Here is an 11,984-nt window from a genome sequence, read left to right on the forward strand (position 1 = left end):
GTTACTATCCGGGTAAAGGGACTGTGGGAGGTAACGGAGGGAGTGCAAAAGGCGGCCTGTGTTCAGGGCATGTACGACAGAGGGCAGCAAGGGATAGCGATGGCTGTACCGGTGGACCCCCGCCACCCCTTAGACCCCTTATTAGAGGGCTGCTGGATGCTTTAAAAATACACGTCCAGTCCCTCAGAGAAAGAATTCAGGGGGCCGTTGAGCGCAATCAACAGAACCCGCCCGCGCACGGGATGACCTGGGCGGAAGTACTGCACAGCATAGTAGTTCACGGGCGCGAGATGGGATGGGCGGAGCCGAGCGGTGGCGCGGAGGGTAACAGGAAGGTCCGGCAAGCCAGTCGTAAACGCCGCCCCGAACGGCCTCCCCCCCGGGAGCCTGAGCCTCCTTCCTGGGGTCGGCCGGGTCGGAACTACGATCCCGGAAGGAATGGTCTCTGGCGGACAGCATTGGCACTGGGGGCACCCCGAGCCATGCTGCACGGGCAGGCCGCTGACGACATCCGGAAGCTGGTGGAACTGCTGGCGGGGAAAACTAGAGACCAAAGGGAAGCGGCAGCAACCCCGCCCCCTGGGGAAGAGAAACTGAGCCCTTTCGCGGCACTGCGAGGGGAGTTGGAAGGGCTAAAAAACTAGAAGTTGGGGTCTGGGGTTCAGGCCGCCCAATGCGCGTGGCGGATTCTTGCCAATGGTCTGCTGATAAGGAGCCTTGTATACACATTCCTGTGGGTCCAAGACGGATAAGTTTAGAACTTTTAATTGATACGGGAGCCCAAATTAGCATTTTAAACAAACGACAAGCTAATGAGCTAGGGATTAAACCATCGAGAAAGACTATAAACATAACGGGAGTGACAGGAGCAGCAGAAAAATGTCCCATAGCTCGAACTCAACTTTGGCTACCTGGGGAAAAGAGAATGACTGCTGTGGAAGTGGCTTTGAGCCCCTATGAGGGAAATATACTGGGATTCGATGTGCTGGCGGGCAAACAGTGGTACCTACCCAATGGCAGGGTGTGGAGCTTTGGGGGCAGAGGGGCAGGGGCTACCCATGTGAAAACATTGCAGGTTGCTCCTGCACTACTGCAATCTAAGGTAACCCGTGTCTCTCAATACCCGCTGCCAGCCGCTGCCAAGCGGGGTATTTCGGAAGGAAGTAATGACCTTGAGAAGAGACAGATGACAAGTTGCGTACATTCCCCTTATAATTCTCCTGTTTGGCCAGTCCGTAAACCGGATGGGAGGTGGCGACTAACAATTGATTATAGGAGATTGAACAGTAATACGCCAGCATTAACTGTTGCTGTTCCGAGCATAACCTCAATAGTAACGGCAATACAGGCCGTGGCCCACCCATGGATGGCTGCTTTAGATGTCGAGGATATGTTTTTTATGATTCCCCGAAGGGAAGAGGACAAACCCCAGTTCGCCTTCAGTTGGGAGGGGACACAATACACTTTTAATTGGCTTCCCCAGGGATAGAGGCATTCCCCCACTATTGCCCACAATGCTTTAGCCAAGCCTCTTGATGCTGTGGAAGTGCCATCAGGTGTTCACATATATCAATATATAGATGATATCCTAGTCGGTGGGGATAACAAGGAACAGGTAGGGCAAGTGGCTGAGGCCATCTGGAATCTGTTAGTCAAGAATGGGCTAGACATTCCATCTTCTAAATGTCAAGGTCCTGGACAAGAAATTAAATTCCTGGGGGCACGGTGGATAGCTGGAGCAGTTGCGGTACCCGACGACACTCTATCAGCTATTGAAAAGGGACAGACTCCGGGCAATAAAACGGAATTACAGCAGCTGCTAGGTACTTTGGGCTACTGGAGAAAACATATACCAGGGTTCTCAGTGATTGCCCGCCCTCTCTATGACTTGCTCCAAAACAATAGGAAATGGGATTGGACTTTGCACCATACGGAAGCCCTTAACACTTTGAAAGATGAGCTTAAGGCTTACCAGAGACTAGGCCCGTTGCACCCGCGAGACCCGTTAAGGGTGGAATGGGGATTTGCCGCACATGCTTCATACTGTGGCGTGTTTCAAAAGGGCCCGCAAGGACCAGCTAGGCCTTTATTATTCTCTTCCACTTCATGTAAGGAGACTGAACAACGATACTCAGATTGGGAAAAAGGGGGTCCTTTGCCTCACTAGAGCGGTTAAGGAGGCTGAAAAGCTGCACACATCACAAGATGTTATGGCACAGGGCCCTTTCCCTCTCTTAAACTCAGTCCTCAATGGGTCGCCTCCTCCCGAGGGAGCAGCCCAAAAGGCCACAGTTAGGAAATGGTATGCATACCTAGAAGGGATAAGTCAGCTGTGGGAGCACTGCTCAGCAGTAGCCAAAACATTGGTGTGTTATCAACACCCTTCTAGCTACAACTACAAAGCGCAGCACTATGAGGGCTGCTATGGGGAAAGTTACCTCCATCCCAGCCAGACCCAAACCAAAACTACATCACAGGGAGACGGCAAACTTCATCTTTCTTTAGCAGCCATTAGAAAAGGGAGACGGGCATGGGAAAGCAGGGCGATCCTTTGTTGCCCTTGAACCCTACGTTACTGAGGCATCTGAGACGCCCGCTGGAAGGCGTCTTCATCTCTTCTATATCCCCAAGCGATCGGGTGAAGTTTGGTGACATGGGCGTGTAAGTGACCCGAGGACTTCACCTTTATTTAGTCTTCCCGGGGAGGAGATGGAAACGGTTTACCTGAGGTAGATGGAAACTGACATATGATGTTTCCTTGAAACTGCACTGGTGCAGTGTTTGCTTACTGAATGATTGAGCTAGGTAACATCTATTGTTCTGTCTGTGTTAACTCCCTAAGGTATCTAGAAAGTGTTCCCACTTCTGGGGGCGGGGGAATTTTGAAGAAGCTAGGTATGGCTTATACATTCAGAGAGACTGGGTGATTACCATACGTTTTAGAAGTCTGTGGCGCTTGGTGGAATTCATGTCTCGCCTCGCAGGCAACATTGCCGATACCTTGCTCCAAACCAGAGCGAGCAAAGGGTTATTAAACAGCGATCCACTGAAGAATCGTAGAATCCTAGAGCAGCCCAGGTGGGAAGGGACCTGGAAAGATCATCTGGTCCATCCTTTTGTGGGAAAGGGAGCCTAGATTAGATCATCTAGCACCCTGTTGTCGTGGTTTAACCCCAATCAGCAACTAAGCACCACGCAGCCACTCACTCGCTTCCCCCCCCCCCACCCAGTGGGATGGGGGAGAAAATCGGGAAGAGAAGTAAAACTTGTGGGTTGAGATAAGAACGGTTTAATAGAACAGAAAAGAAGAAACTAATAATGATAACACTAATAAAATGACAATAGTAATAATGAAAGGATTGGAATATACAAGTGATGCACAATGCAATTGCTCACCACCCGCCGACCGACGCCCAGCTAGTCCCTGAGCGGCGATCCCCCCCCCGCTCCCCCCCAGTTGATATACTAGATGTGACATCACATGGTATGGAATACCCCGTTGGCCACTTTGGGTCAGCTGCCCTGGTTGTGTCCCCTCCCAGCTTCCTGTGCCCCTCCAGCTTTCTCGCTGGCTGGGCATGAGAAGCTGAAAAATCCTTGACTTCAGACTAAACACTACTTAGCAACAACTGAAAACATCAGTGTTATCTTCGCATACTGAACTCAAAACATGGCACTGTACCAGCTACTAGGAAGACAATTAACTCTATCCCAGCTGAAACCAGGGCAGCGTCACTGAGAGGCTGCCGAGCCTGGTGAACCCTGTGGATTATCATCTGCTCCTACTATTCCGCGTAGGGTCTGGCGAGGCAACTTAGAACCCTCCCAAGAGACTATATGTCCCTTGGAGCAATGTTAAAAGGATCGGGAGCACAGGTGGTGGTCTCCTCTATCCTCCCAGTCAGAGGAAGGGGTCCGGGAAGGAGGAGACGAATTGAACAGGTGAATGCCTGGCTGCGTAGCTGGTGCCATGCTCAAGGTTTTGGCTTCTATGATCGTGGATCTGCCTTTGAGAAGCCGGGTCTGTTGGGAACTGATGGGATTCACCTGACCAAGCGGGGCAAGAGGGTCTTCGCCAACAAGCTGGCCAGACTTACAAGGAGGGCTTTAAACTAGACTCAGTGGGGGAAGGGGATGGAGTTTTGAGCAACAGAGAAGAGCGAGGGGCTGCTGATGCGTTAGGAACCAACAGGGGAACACTTGAGAAATGCCACAAAGGAACTGGGGCTTGATCCTCCACAAAGGTGACACGGTTGACAGCCCAGCTGAAGTGCCTCTATACCAATGCACGCAGCATGGGTAACAAAGAGGAGGAGTTGGAAGCCACTGTGCAGAAGGAGCAGAAGGGAGCTGGCAGCTCTTTAAGGACGTTTTTCTTAGCGCACAAGAGCTCTCGATCCCCATGCGTAAGAAATCAGGCAAGGAAGGCAGGAGACCAGCGTGGCTGGGGAAGGACCTTCTGGTCGAGCTGAAGCGCAAGAAGGAAATGCATAGGCAGTGGAAGCGGGGACACGCATCCTGGGAAGAATATAGGGATGCTGCCCGGGTGTGTAGGGATGGGATCAGGAAAGCTAAGGCACAGCTGGAGCTGAATTTGGCAAGGGATGTGAAGAATCATAAGGAGGGCTTCTACAGGTGCGTTGGTCAGAAAAGGAAGAGTAAAGAAAACGTACGCCACCCCCACCCCCCTCCGATAAAGACGACGGGAGATCTAGTGACAACTGACATGGAGAAGGCTGAGGTACTCAACGACTTTTTTCCTCCCTTTTCTCTGGCAACCACTGTTCCCACATCTCTCAAGTCCTTGAACCTCAAGGCCCTCCCATCGTAGGAAACGATCCGTTTCGAGACCACCTGAGGAACCTGAACGTACACAAGTCCTGCACCTGGGGAGGAACAAGCCCATGCACCGGTATATGCTGGAGGCCGACTGGCTGGAAAGCAGCTTTGCAGAAAAGGACGTGGGGGGCTCCTGGTGGACACCAAGTTGAACAAGAGCCGACAATGTGCCCTTGCCGCAAAGAAGGCTAAGGATATCCTTAGCCCGATATAGAGGAAAGCGGGGTTTATGTATGTTACAAGACAGTTGTGTAGACCAATCAAATTGCTCACTATCCCCGGGGGCGTGTTACCGAAATCCGGAATAAAACTCCTTACCAGCAATGAGAAGTTAAGAAGCAGGCACTTCTTTATTGCAGCGCTGGGCACACAGGGGATCACTCCACCTAGTGTGTGCACCTGTCTGGTTTAATCATGCAGGTTAAATACACACCTGTTATACATAGTCACTAAATTTCTGGGAAATGTCATACATAATCATCAACTGTCCGATAAATCATTAGCATATGTAAATGTCCCTTTACGCAGGCGTGGTGAAGTCTCTGGTGGTCTTCAGAAGCCCTCTGGTGGTCTTCCATAGTCTTCCTCACTTTGTCCGATAGTTGACCTCTCTTATGTGATTCCGCGCAGTACGATTTTCGCCATCATGTATTAGATTTACATAAAAGTACATTCAATGTTAATTCTTGAATTTAACGTTTCTAGTGATTGGCCCTCAGTCACACCACCTTTTCAATATTCTTATACTAAAACATTCATTGGTTAATCTTACTTAATTCCACTAACTGGAATCTTGATCAACGTGGGGTTTCTAAGCAACAGAACTAAGGTCCATAACGATCTCTCTGAGTTCCTTAGGACAAAACACTACAAACTAACAAATCGGTCGAAGTTTCTATGGTTAACTAATTTTAGACAATACGTATTTTCTTATGACTGCATACAGCACATTTTGTACGTTCCTAAGTTTCGATGACTACATTGCGCGCTTCAAAGCCCTATATTCTACAATCTTTACCTTTTGATGAAACCCAGGTTATATAAAATTTTAACTTATCAGAATATTTGTAATAGGCGCAGGGCACCACAGGCCACCCTTGGGCAGCTTTGGGGGCACTGCCTATTTTTCTCAAAGCCTCCTACCCAGCTTAGCGCAAATCCTGTCTTGATCTGCCCTCCAGCCCTCAAGCCACCAGTGCTGAACACAGGCTTTGTATTTTATTTTCTCCCAGGAGGCGTGCAGCTTAGAAACGTCTGCAACTGAAGCGGGGCTTTCAGGGAACAATTTAGAGCAACTTCTGTTGGTTCTGCGAAATGTTCTGAGAAGTTAAGGCCTGCCCTGCCCTGGCAAAAGCAGTCATTTGACAGGAGGGAGCAGCACCGAAAAGCCACAAGCACATTTGGGGTGGACTTGATGCGGTAATAAATAACAAGAAATGGTACTTCTAGCTACAACAGCCTCTTCTGAGACCTCGTTGCCCGCCCGCAGGGTCTCAGCACTACACGGGACAGATCCCTCCGCGCCCCGGTCGGATCCCTCCGCGCCCCGGGGGCACGCAAAGTCCCTGAGCCCCGGCAAGCGCCAGGTCGACGAGGGCGGACCCGCCAAGGGGGCGGGGACAAGCGGCAACGACAGACGGGACAGCCAATCGAGACGCGGGATCGGCCGGCGGCGATCTGGCGGCCCAACGGGCGCCGCGGAGGGCCTGGCCGAGTGGAGGAAGCGCGGGGACGACAAGGGGCGTTGTCGCGGCTGGCGAGATTGTTGGGGCGCGGGCCGCCCGGCCCGGTGGCGCCACTACTGTCTTCGGAAGGATCACCGGCAAGGCGCTTCCCCGCCAACGTCATCTACGAGGACGAGGAGGTAGCCGCGGCTTTGCTCTGTGCGCGGTTCCTCTTCCCTTCCCCCCCTCCCCCCGCGCTCGCAGGCACCCTGAGCCGAGGCCCCGTTGCGCGGTGCCCGGGAGCGCGGCAGGGCGGGTGGCGGCGTTGCTGCGGGCGGGCGGGCGGGTGGGTGGGTGGGTGGAGGGACGGACGGGGCCTCTCTGGGTTGTGGCGCTCTCTACTGCACCATCCCTAAAACATCGCGCTTTTTCGGTACCCCCCGCCCCCGGCAGCTGCGACGCGTACCGGGTTGCCGGTGTTGCCCGGCTCGCCTCGGTTCCCAGCCCCACCGCGTCGTGCGCGTGCGTAGAGGAGGGCCTCTGACGGGAACGCACTTGGTGGCAGCCGCAGACGTCTGCCGCCTGATATCCCTTTGGCACTGCAAGTCGCGCAAAGTTTGCTGCCGAGGGATGGGAGTGGTCCTGCCTCGTGTGGGATGATAGTCTTGAAACCAGAGTAGGGACCGTAATGAGTTAGTTCTGCACAGGAGAAATGCAGGTCTCGATGTGCCTCGTAACAGCATTAGAGAGATTTCACGGCTCTGCTGTGCTAGGCTTTGTTTCTGACCCCCCAAACTGGATTATTAAAGCAAAGAATTGCAGCTTTTCTTATTTTTCTTAACAAAAAGCTAGAAACCGGTCATCCTGCGGGCTGCAAAAGCTTCCCAGATGTTGTTTCTGTGGTGAAGTGGGCCCGTGATAACAGCATGCTTGCGAGGTTTGCGGATGCTGGCGCACCACAACGTGCTAGGAACTAGAGCGAGCTGCTTAGACTGTGGGGAAAAAAATGCAGCCGTTGCCTGCACGATGTTAACTTTAAGTTAGTATCCCGTATAATTTTGTTCTTAACAGTTAGGGATGCCTTCTGCTTTTGAAGGTAGGGTTTACGTGCAATACAGAAGACAGGCTCGTACTAGGCACTCGCAGGCTTCCTGGGATTATGCTTTTGTTCAATACTTGAGCTCCCTGTCGCATGGCAAACGAGTGGCCGCTGATCTTCCACTTCACCAAACTCTTTGCTGGTTCAGTTAAGCCGTTTGTCTCCTGCCTCTGTGGTGGACCACATCGAATAGAAAAACTGCTTAGGAAATGATCAGCCCAAATTGAAACATACTGGAGGTCGCTAATCTGAAGTCCTGGCCCGTCTCCTTGCCCCCATCATCTTGCGTGCACTTCTGGAGGGGGCTCTGTAAATACGTTGTATTTTGTGTATAGAAAGTATTAATATCGCGTAAGAAAAATCAACGTTTCGGCTTGCGTTTGGGGTATCTGGCAATCTGCTTCTGTACGAGTTTGGTGGGGCGTATTGATTTGCTTAAGCTATTGCCTTTCTCTGAAGCCAATTGCGTTTTAACTGTTTACTCTTCCTCCAGCGCCTTGCATTCCGTGATCTTTCGCCCCAAGCTCCGACGCTTTTCCTAGTCACGCCTAAGGAGCCAATTATCGGGTTATCTGACGCAGAAGATTCTGGTGAATCTGTAAGTACTGCGGAAGCTTTCTGTGGGCTAAACTGTACCTGTAATTAGTTCCTAATTTACTAGGCTCTCTCTCCCACCCCCCTTTCCCTCTTGATAGGGCACACGCAGTAGGCTATTGTGGGTTTTCTGGCGCTATAATCTTTTGCCTCTAGCTTGTAATGGAGTTGAGCTTTTTGGCTAAAAGTAGCGATATAAAGCAACGCTCCTCCCTGGGTATGTACTTCTGGTGCAAAATGCAGCGTTGTTTTGGAGCGCAGTCTGATGCCTGTCGTCGTGGTTTAGAGTAAGAGTAGCAGTACTTCCTCTAATACGGAGAAGAGGGCTTGGGGTTTTTGGCAGGTCAGGGGTGAGGAAGGGCAAAGCTGGTTGAGAGGTGCTGGATGCTTCACTCTTGGCTGTGAAAGTCAAGTTCAAAGACTTTGTAAACCCACGCAAAAGGCAGCCTAAAGTTTATTTTCCACCAGAATTGCTTATGTTGCCTGAAGATATAATGGGGGCTTTAACCCGGAGACAAACTTAGCTTCTGTGGCCGTTTTTTAGTCCGTTACTGTCCAGCTTGAAAAAAATGGCATGGCTCTTCTCCCCCACCCCTACCCCCCCACACACAGTGTGCATAATCATAATCGGTCTTTGTAGCTTTGCTTGGAAAATGTCAGTTGCGGGCGGGCGGACAGATGGTAATTTGAAGCGCAACGGTTGAATTGCTAGGAATTGGCTACCTGGTTTCTCTGGGTGGTTCTCTGCTCCCAGTCCTTCCCTTCCTGCCCTCTCCCCTCTTTGTGTGTGGCTTTTTATTTTATTTATTTATGGGTTTGTACTTCCTTCTCCAGCTTCTTGGGCATTTCATGATTGTTGGCAAGAAGCGTGCTGCTCACCTGGGCCTGACCAATGGATTCCGGATGGTTGTGGATGAAGGGCCCGAGGGTGGGCAGTCTGTCTGTCACGTACATCTACATATTCTGGGTGGCCGTCAGTTGGGCTGGCCGCCTGGCTGAGATTTTTGCACCGCAAGAGTTGCTGCACGTGTACAAATTGCCACTGAATGGATTTTGTCTGTTGCCCGTCAGTCTAGTAGCCGCTGTTGACGTCTAATTTTTGGTGACGTGTGTCTGTGGAAGGTAATGAAAGCTTTGAGCAGCAGTTGCACAATAAAGATTTAGCATGGGGATATCACCTCTGTCTTGTGCGTCTTACTGAGGGAAATAGTTCTGCAAGTTAAAATGTTGTCTCCCCAGAGTGTAAGTATGTGGAACGTTTCATTCTGTTAACAGTGTTCTATAGACAGATAATGATTTGCCCCGTCATTTGAAGCGTGATGCTGGAACCGCTTAGCAGTCTCCTGCGTCGTGCAGGAAGCAAACTCTTAGCTCTTTGGAAGTGGTACGCAAATGTACGTAAAGCCAGTGTAGGCTGCTGCTAAAACTTTAGAAAATACTGTATGTGACGCTACAGGCATGCCGTACAAGGGTGGTTTCGGCACAGTGCAATGCGGTGGAAGCATCCGGCTCCTGTTGGATCGCTTTATCAATGGCTGTGTGCTAAGGCCCCGTTGATATCCCTTTTCTGGTGAGGAGGGATACGGTAGGAGAAAAGAGTCGGTCTGAACGGCAGCTGTGGTGCTTCCGTAGCACAGTGCAATATCTCTTGTGTCAGTTTGGGTCAGCTGTCCTGGCTCTGTCCCCTCCCAACCTCTTGCCCACCCCCAGCTTACTGGACTTTGGGGGTGGGGGTGGTTGGAGAGACAGCCTCCGTGCTGTGGGAGCACTGCTCAGCAGTAGCCAAAACACTGGTGTGTTATCAACATCCTTCTAGCTACAACTACAAAGCACAGCACTATGAGGGCTGCTATGGGGAAAGTTACCTCCATCCCAGTGTGGCAGGTACACCCACCCCGACAGGAAACGAAACTTCTCTGGACAGGGAGGAGAGGAAAAACCCCCAAACCCTAGAGGCCGCAGGTTGAAAGCCGAACTGACCAATCCGACACGCGTCAGTACGTGGAAGTGTTGACCTTTTGGGCAATGGGGAATAAAATGGCCACAGATCAGATTCGACAAGGGTATAAATGGGGCCCCGCCGGAGGACATTTTGAGTCAGTCCTCCTCGGAGCAGCGGGTCTGCAGTCAGGGACTCTCCCCTTGGGTCGGGACGCCGCCCTAGGTAACTCCTCGAGGTTGAGAGCCCTCATCTTGTAGGTGAGGGATATGCGCATTTTGAGTCATCATTTTTAGACCTTAAGAATTCTTAAGTCGGCTGTGTAGTACTAATTCCCCTTACATCATTGAGCCTGTGGTTCACTAATGATATCGTGGTTCTAACTAACTTTTTTACTGAAGAATAGATCTGATTTTTAACACCTGTTGGATTTGATTGCGTGAGCCTCCGTAACATTAAATTGGCATAGTCGGCAGGATGATGTTAATAGAGGAATTATTACGGAGGCACGGCTGTAGCCCTTCTCCCCCAGGTATGGAATGGGCAAAGGAGAAGTGGTCCGACCCAGCAGCGGTCGTGGAGAGAATAGAACAATGCCGCAGAAGTAGTCGAGATGGCAAAGGCAGTATGATTGCCATCCTAGGCGCCCGCTTGATTCAAGCGCAAAACCAAAACAGTGATTCTGACAGACTGGCAAAGGATAATTCTAAAAAGCAATGGGAAATAGGTTGTTTGAAGGCGGAATTGAAACGAGAAAAGGAGCGGGCGCGTCTATTAGAACGAAAGATTGAAATTATGCTCGCGCAAGCAAAAAAGCCCCCCAGTGTTACCCAAATCTGAAAGTTAATTACGCGCGCGGACCCTGAGGGTTGGGATGGGGACATTTGGGGAGACTGATGAAAACAGCTCTGAAGAGGTAGAGGACTTGGAGGAAAGGGACGTGCGACCCCTTATTAAAACAGAAAGGCACACGGGTCCGCACGGTGGGAACCCCCGAGCCACTGTCTGCACGACCCCTTGGACGGTGGACGGGACCCGAACTCAGTGAATTACAAGCTAAGTTTTCACGCAAGCCGGGCGAAACTGAAACTGAGTATTTGCGGAGGGTTTCTTTAACTGGGGGAGATTGGATACTATTGAGTGATGACAAAGCGAGGGGTTTCTGGGGACCGGGAGTGTTTTTGAGTGACGGACCGGCGGGTGATCAGTCGATAACGTCCCGAGTAGCCTATTGGGCTGGGGGTGTGGACCCCAAGGAGAGAGGAGAACCTGTTACTATCCGGGTAAAGGGACTGTGGGAGGTAACGGAGGGAGTGCAAAAGGCGGCCTGTGTTCAGGGCATGTACGACAGAGGGCAGCAAGGGATAGCGATGGCTGTACCGGTGGACCCCCGCCACCCCTTAGACCCCTTATTAGAGGGCTGCTGGATGCTTTAAAAATACACGTCCAGTCCCTCAGAGAAAGAATTCAGGGGGCCGTTGAGCGCAATCAACAGAACCCGCCCGCGCACGGGATGACCTGGGCGGAAGTACTGCACAGCATAGTAGTTCACGGGCGCGAGATGGGATGGGCGGAGCCGAGCGGTGGCGCGGAGGGTAACAGGAAGGTCCGGCAAGCCAGTCGTAAACGCCGCCCCGAACGGCCTCCCCCCCGGGAGCCTGAGCCTCCTTCCTGGGGTCGGCCGGGTCGGAACTACGATCCCGGAAGGAATGGTCTCTGGCGGACAGCATTGGCACTGGGGGCACCCCGAGCCATGCTGCACGGGCAGGCCGCTGACGACATCCGGAAGCTGGTGGAACTGCTGGCGGGGAAAACTAGAGACCAAGGGGAAGCGGCAGCAACCCCGCCC

General features: G+C 51.8%; 1 protein-coding gene across 1 annotated transcript; it reads left to right on the forward strand.

The window, feature by feature from the left end:
• The first annotated feature begins 242 nt into the window (after window positions 1-242).
• On the forward strand, window positions 243-9,373 carry LOC126035580 (uncharacterized). Its single transcript, XM_049794225.1, has 4 exons — window positions 243-405; window positions 6,309-6,703; window positions 8,096-8,200; window positions 9,031-9,373. Exons 1-4 carry the CDS (start codon window positions 243-245, stop codon window positions 9,193-9,195), a joined length of 828 nt encoding a protein of 275 aa, XP_049650182.1. The 3' UTR covers window positions 9,196-9,373.
• Window positions 9,374-11,984: the final 2,611 nt, after the last annotated feature.

This window comes from Accipiter gentilis, chromosome W, assembly GCF_929443795.1.
Source record: "Accipiter gentilis chromosome W, bAccGen1.1, whole genome shotgun sequence".
In the NCBI taxonomy this organism is placed as follows: domain Eukaryota; kingdom Metazoa; phylum Chordata; class Aves; order Accipitriformes; family Accipitridae; genus Astur; species Astur gentilis.

Excerpts from the sequence above, each read along its gene's own strand:
- LOC126035580 (XM_049794225.1), top strand. The coding sequence starts at position 243 with ATGACCTGGGCGGAAGTACTGCACAGCATAGTAGTTCACGGGCGCGAG. Across the intron at positions 406-6,308 it reads GCCTGAGCCTCCTTCCTGGG|ACCTCGTTGCCCGCCCGCAG; the intron begins GTCGGCCGGGTC and ends GCCTCTTCTGAG. Across the intron at positions 6,704-8,095 it reads TCATCTACGAGGACGAGGAG|CGCCTTGCATTCCGTGATCT; the intron begins GTAGCCGCGGCT and ends CTCTTCCTCCAG.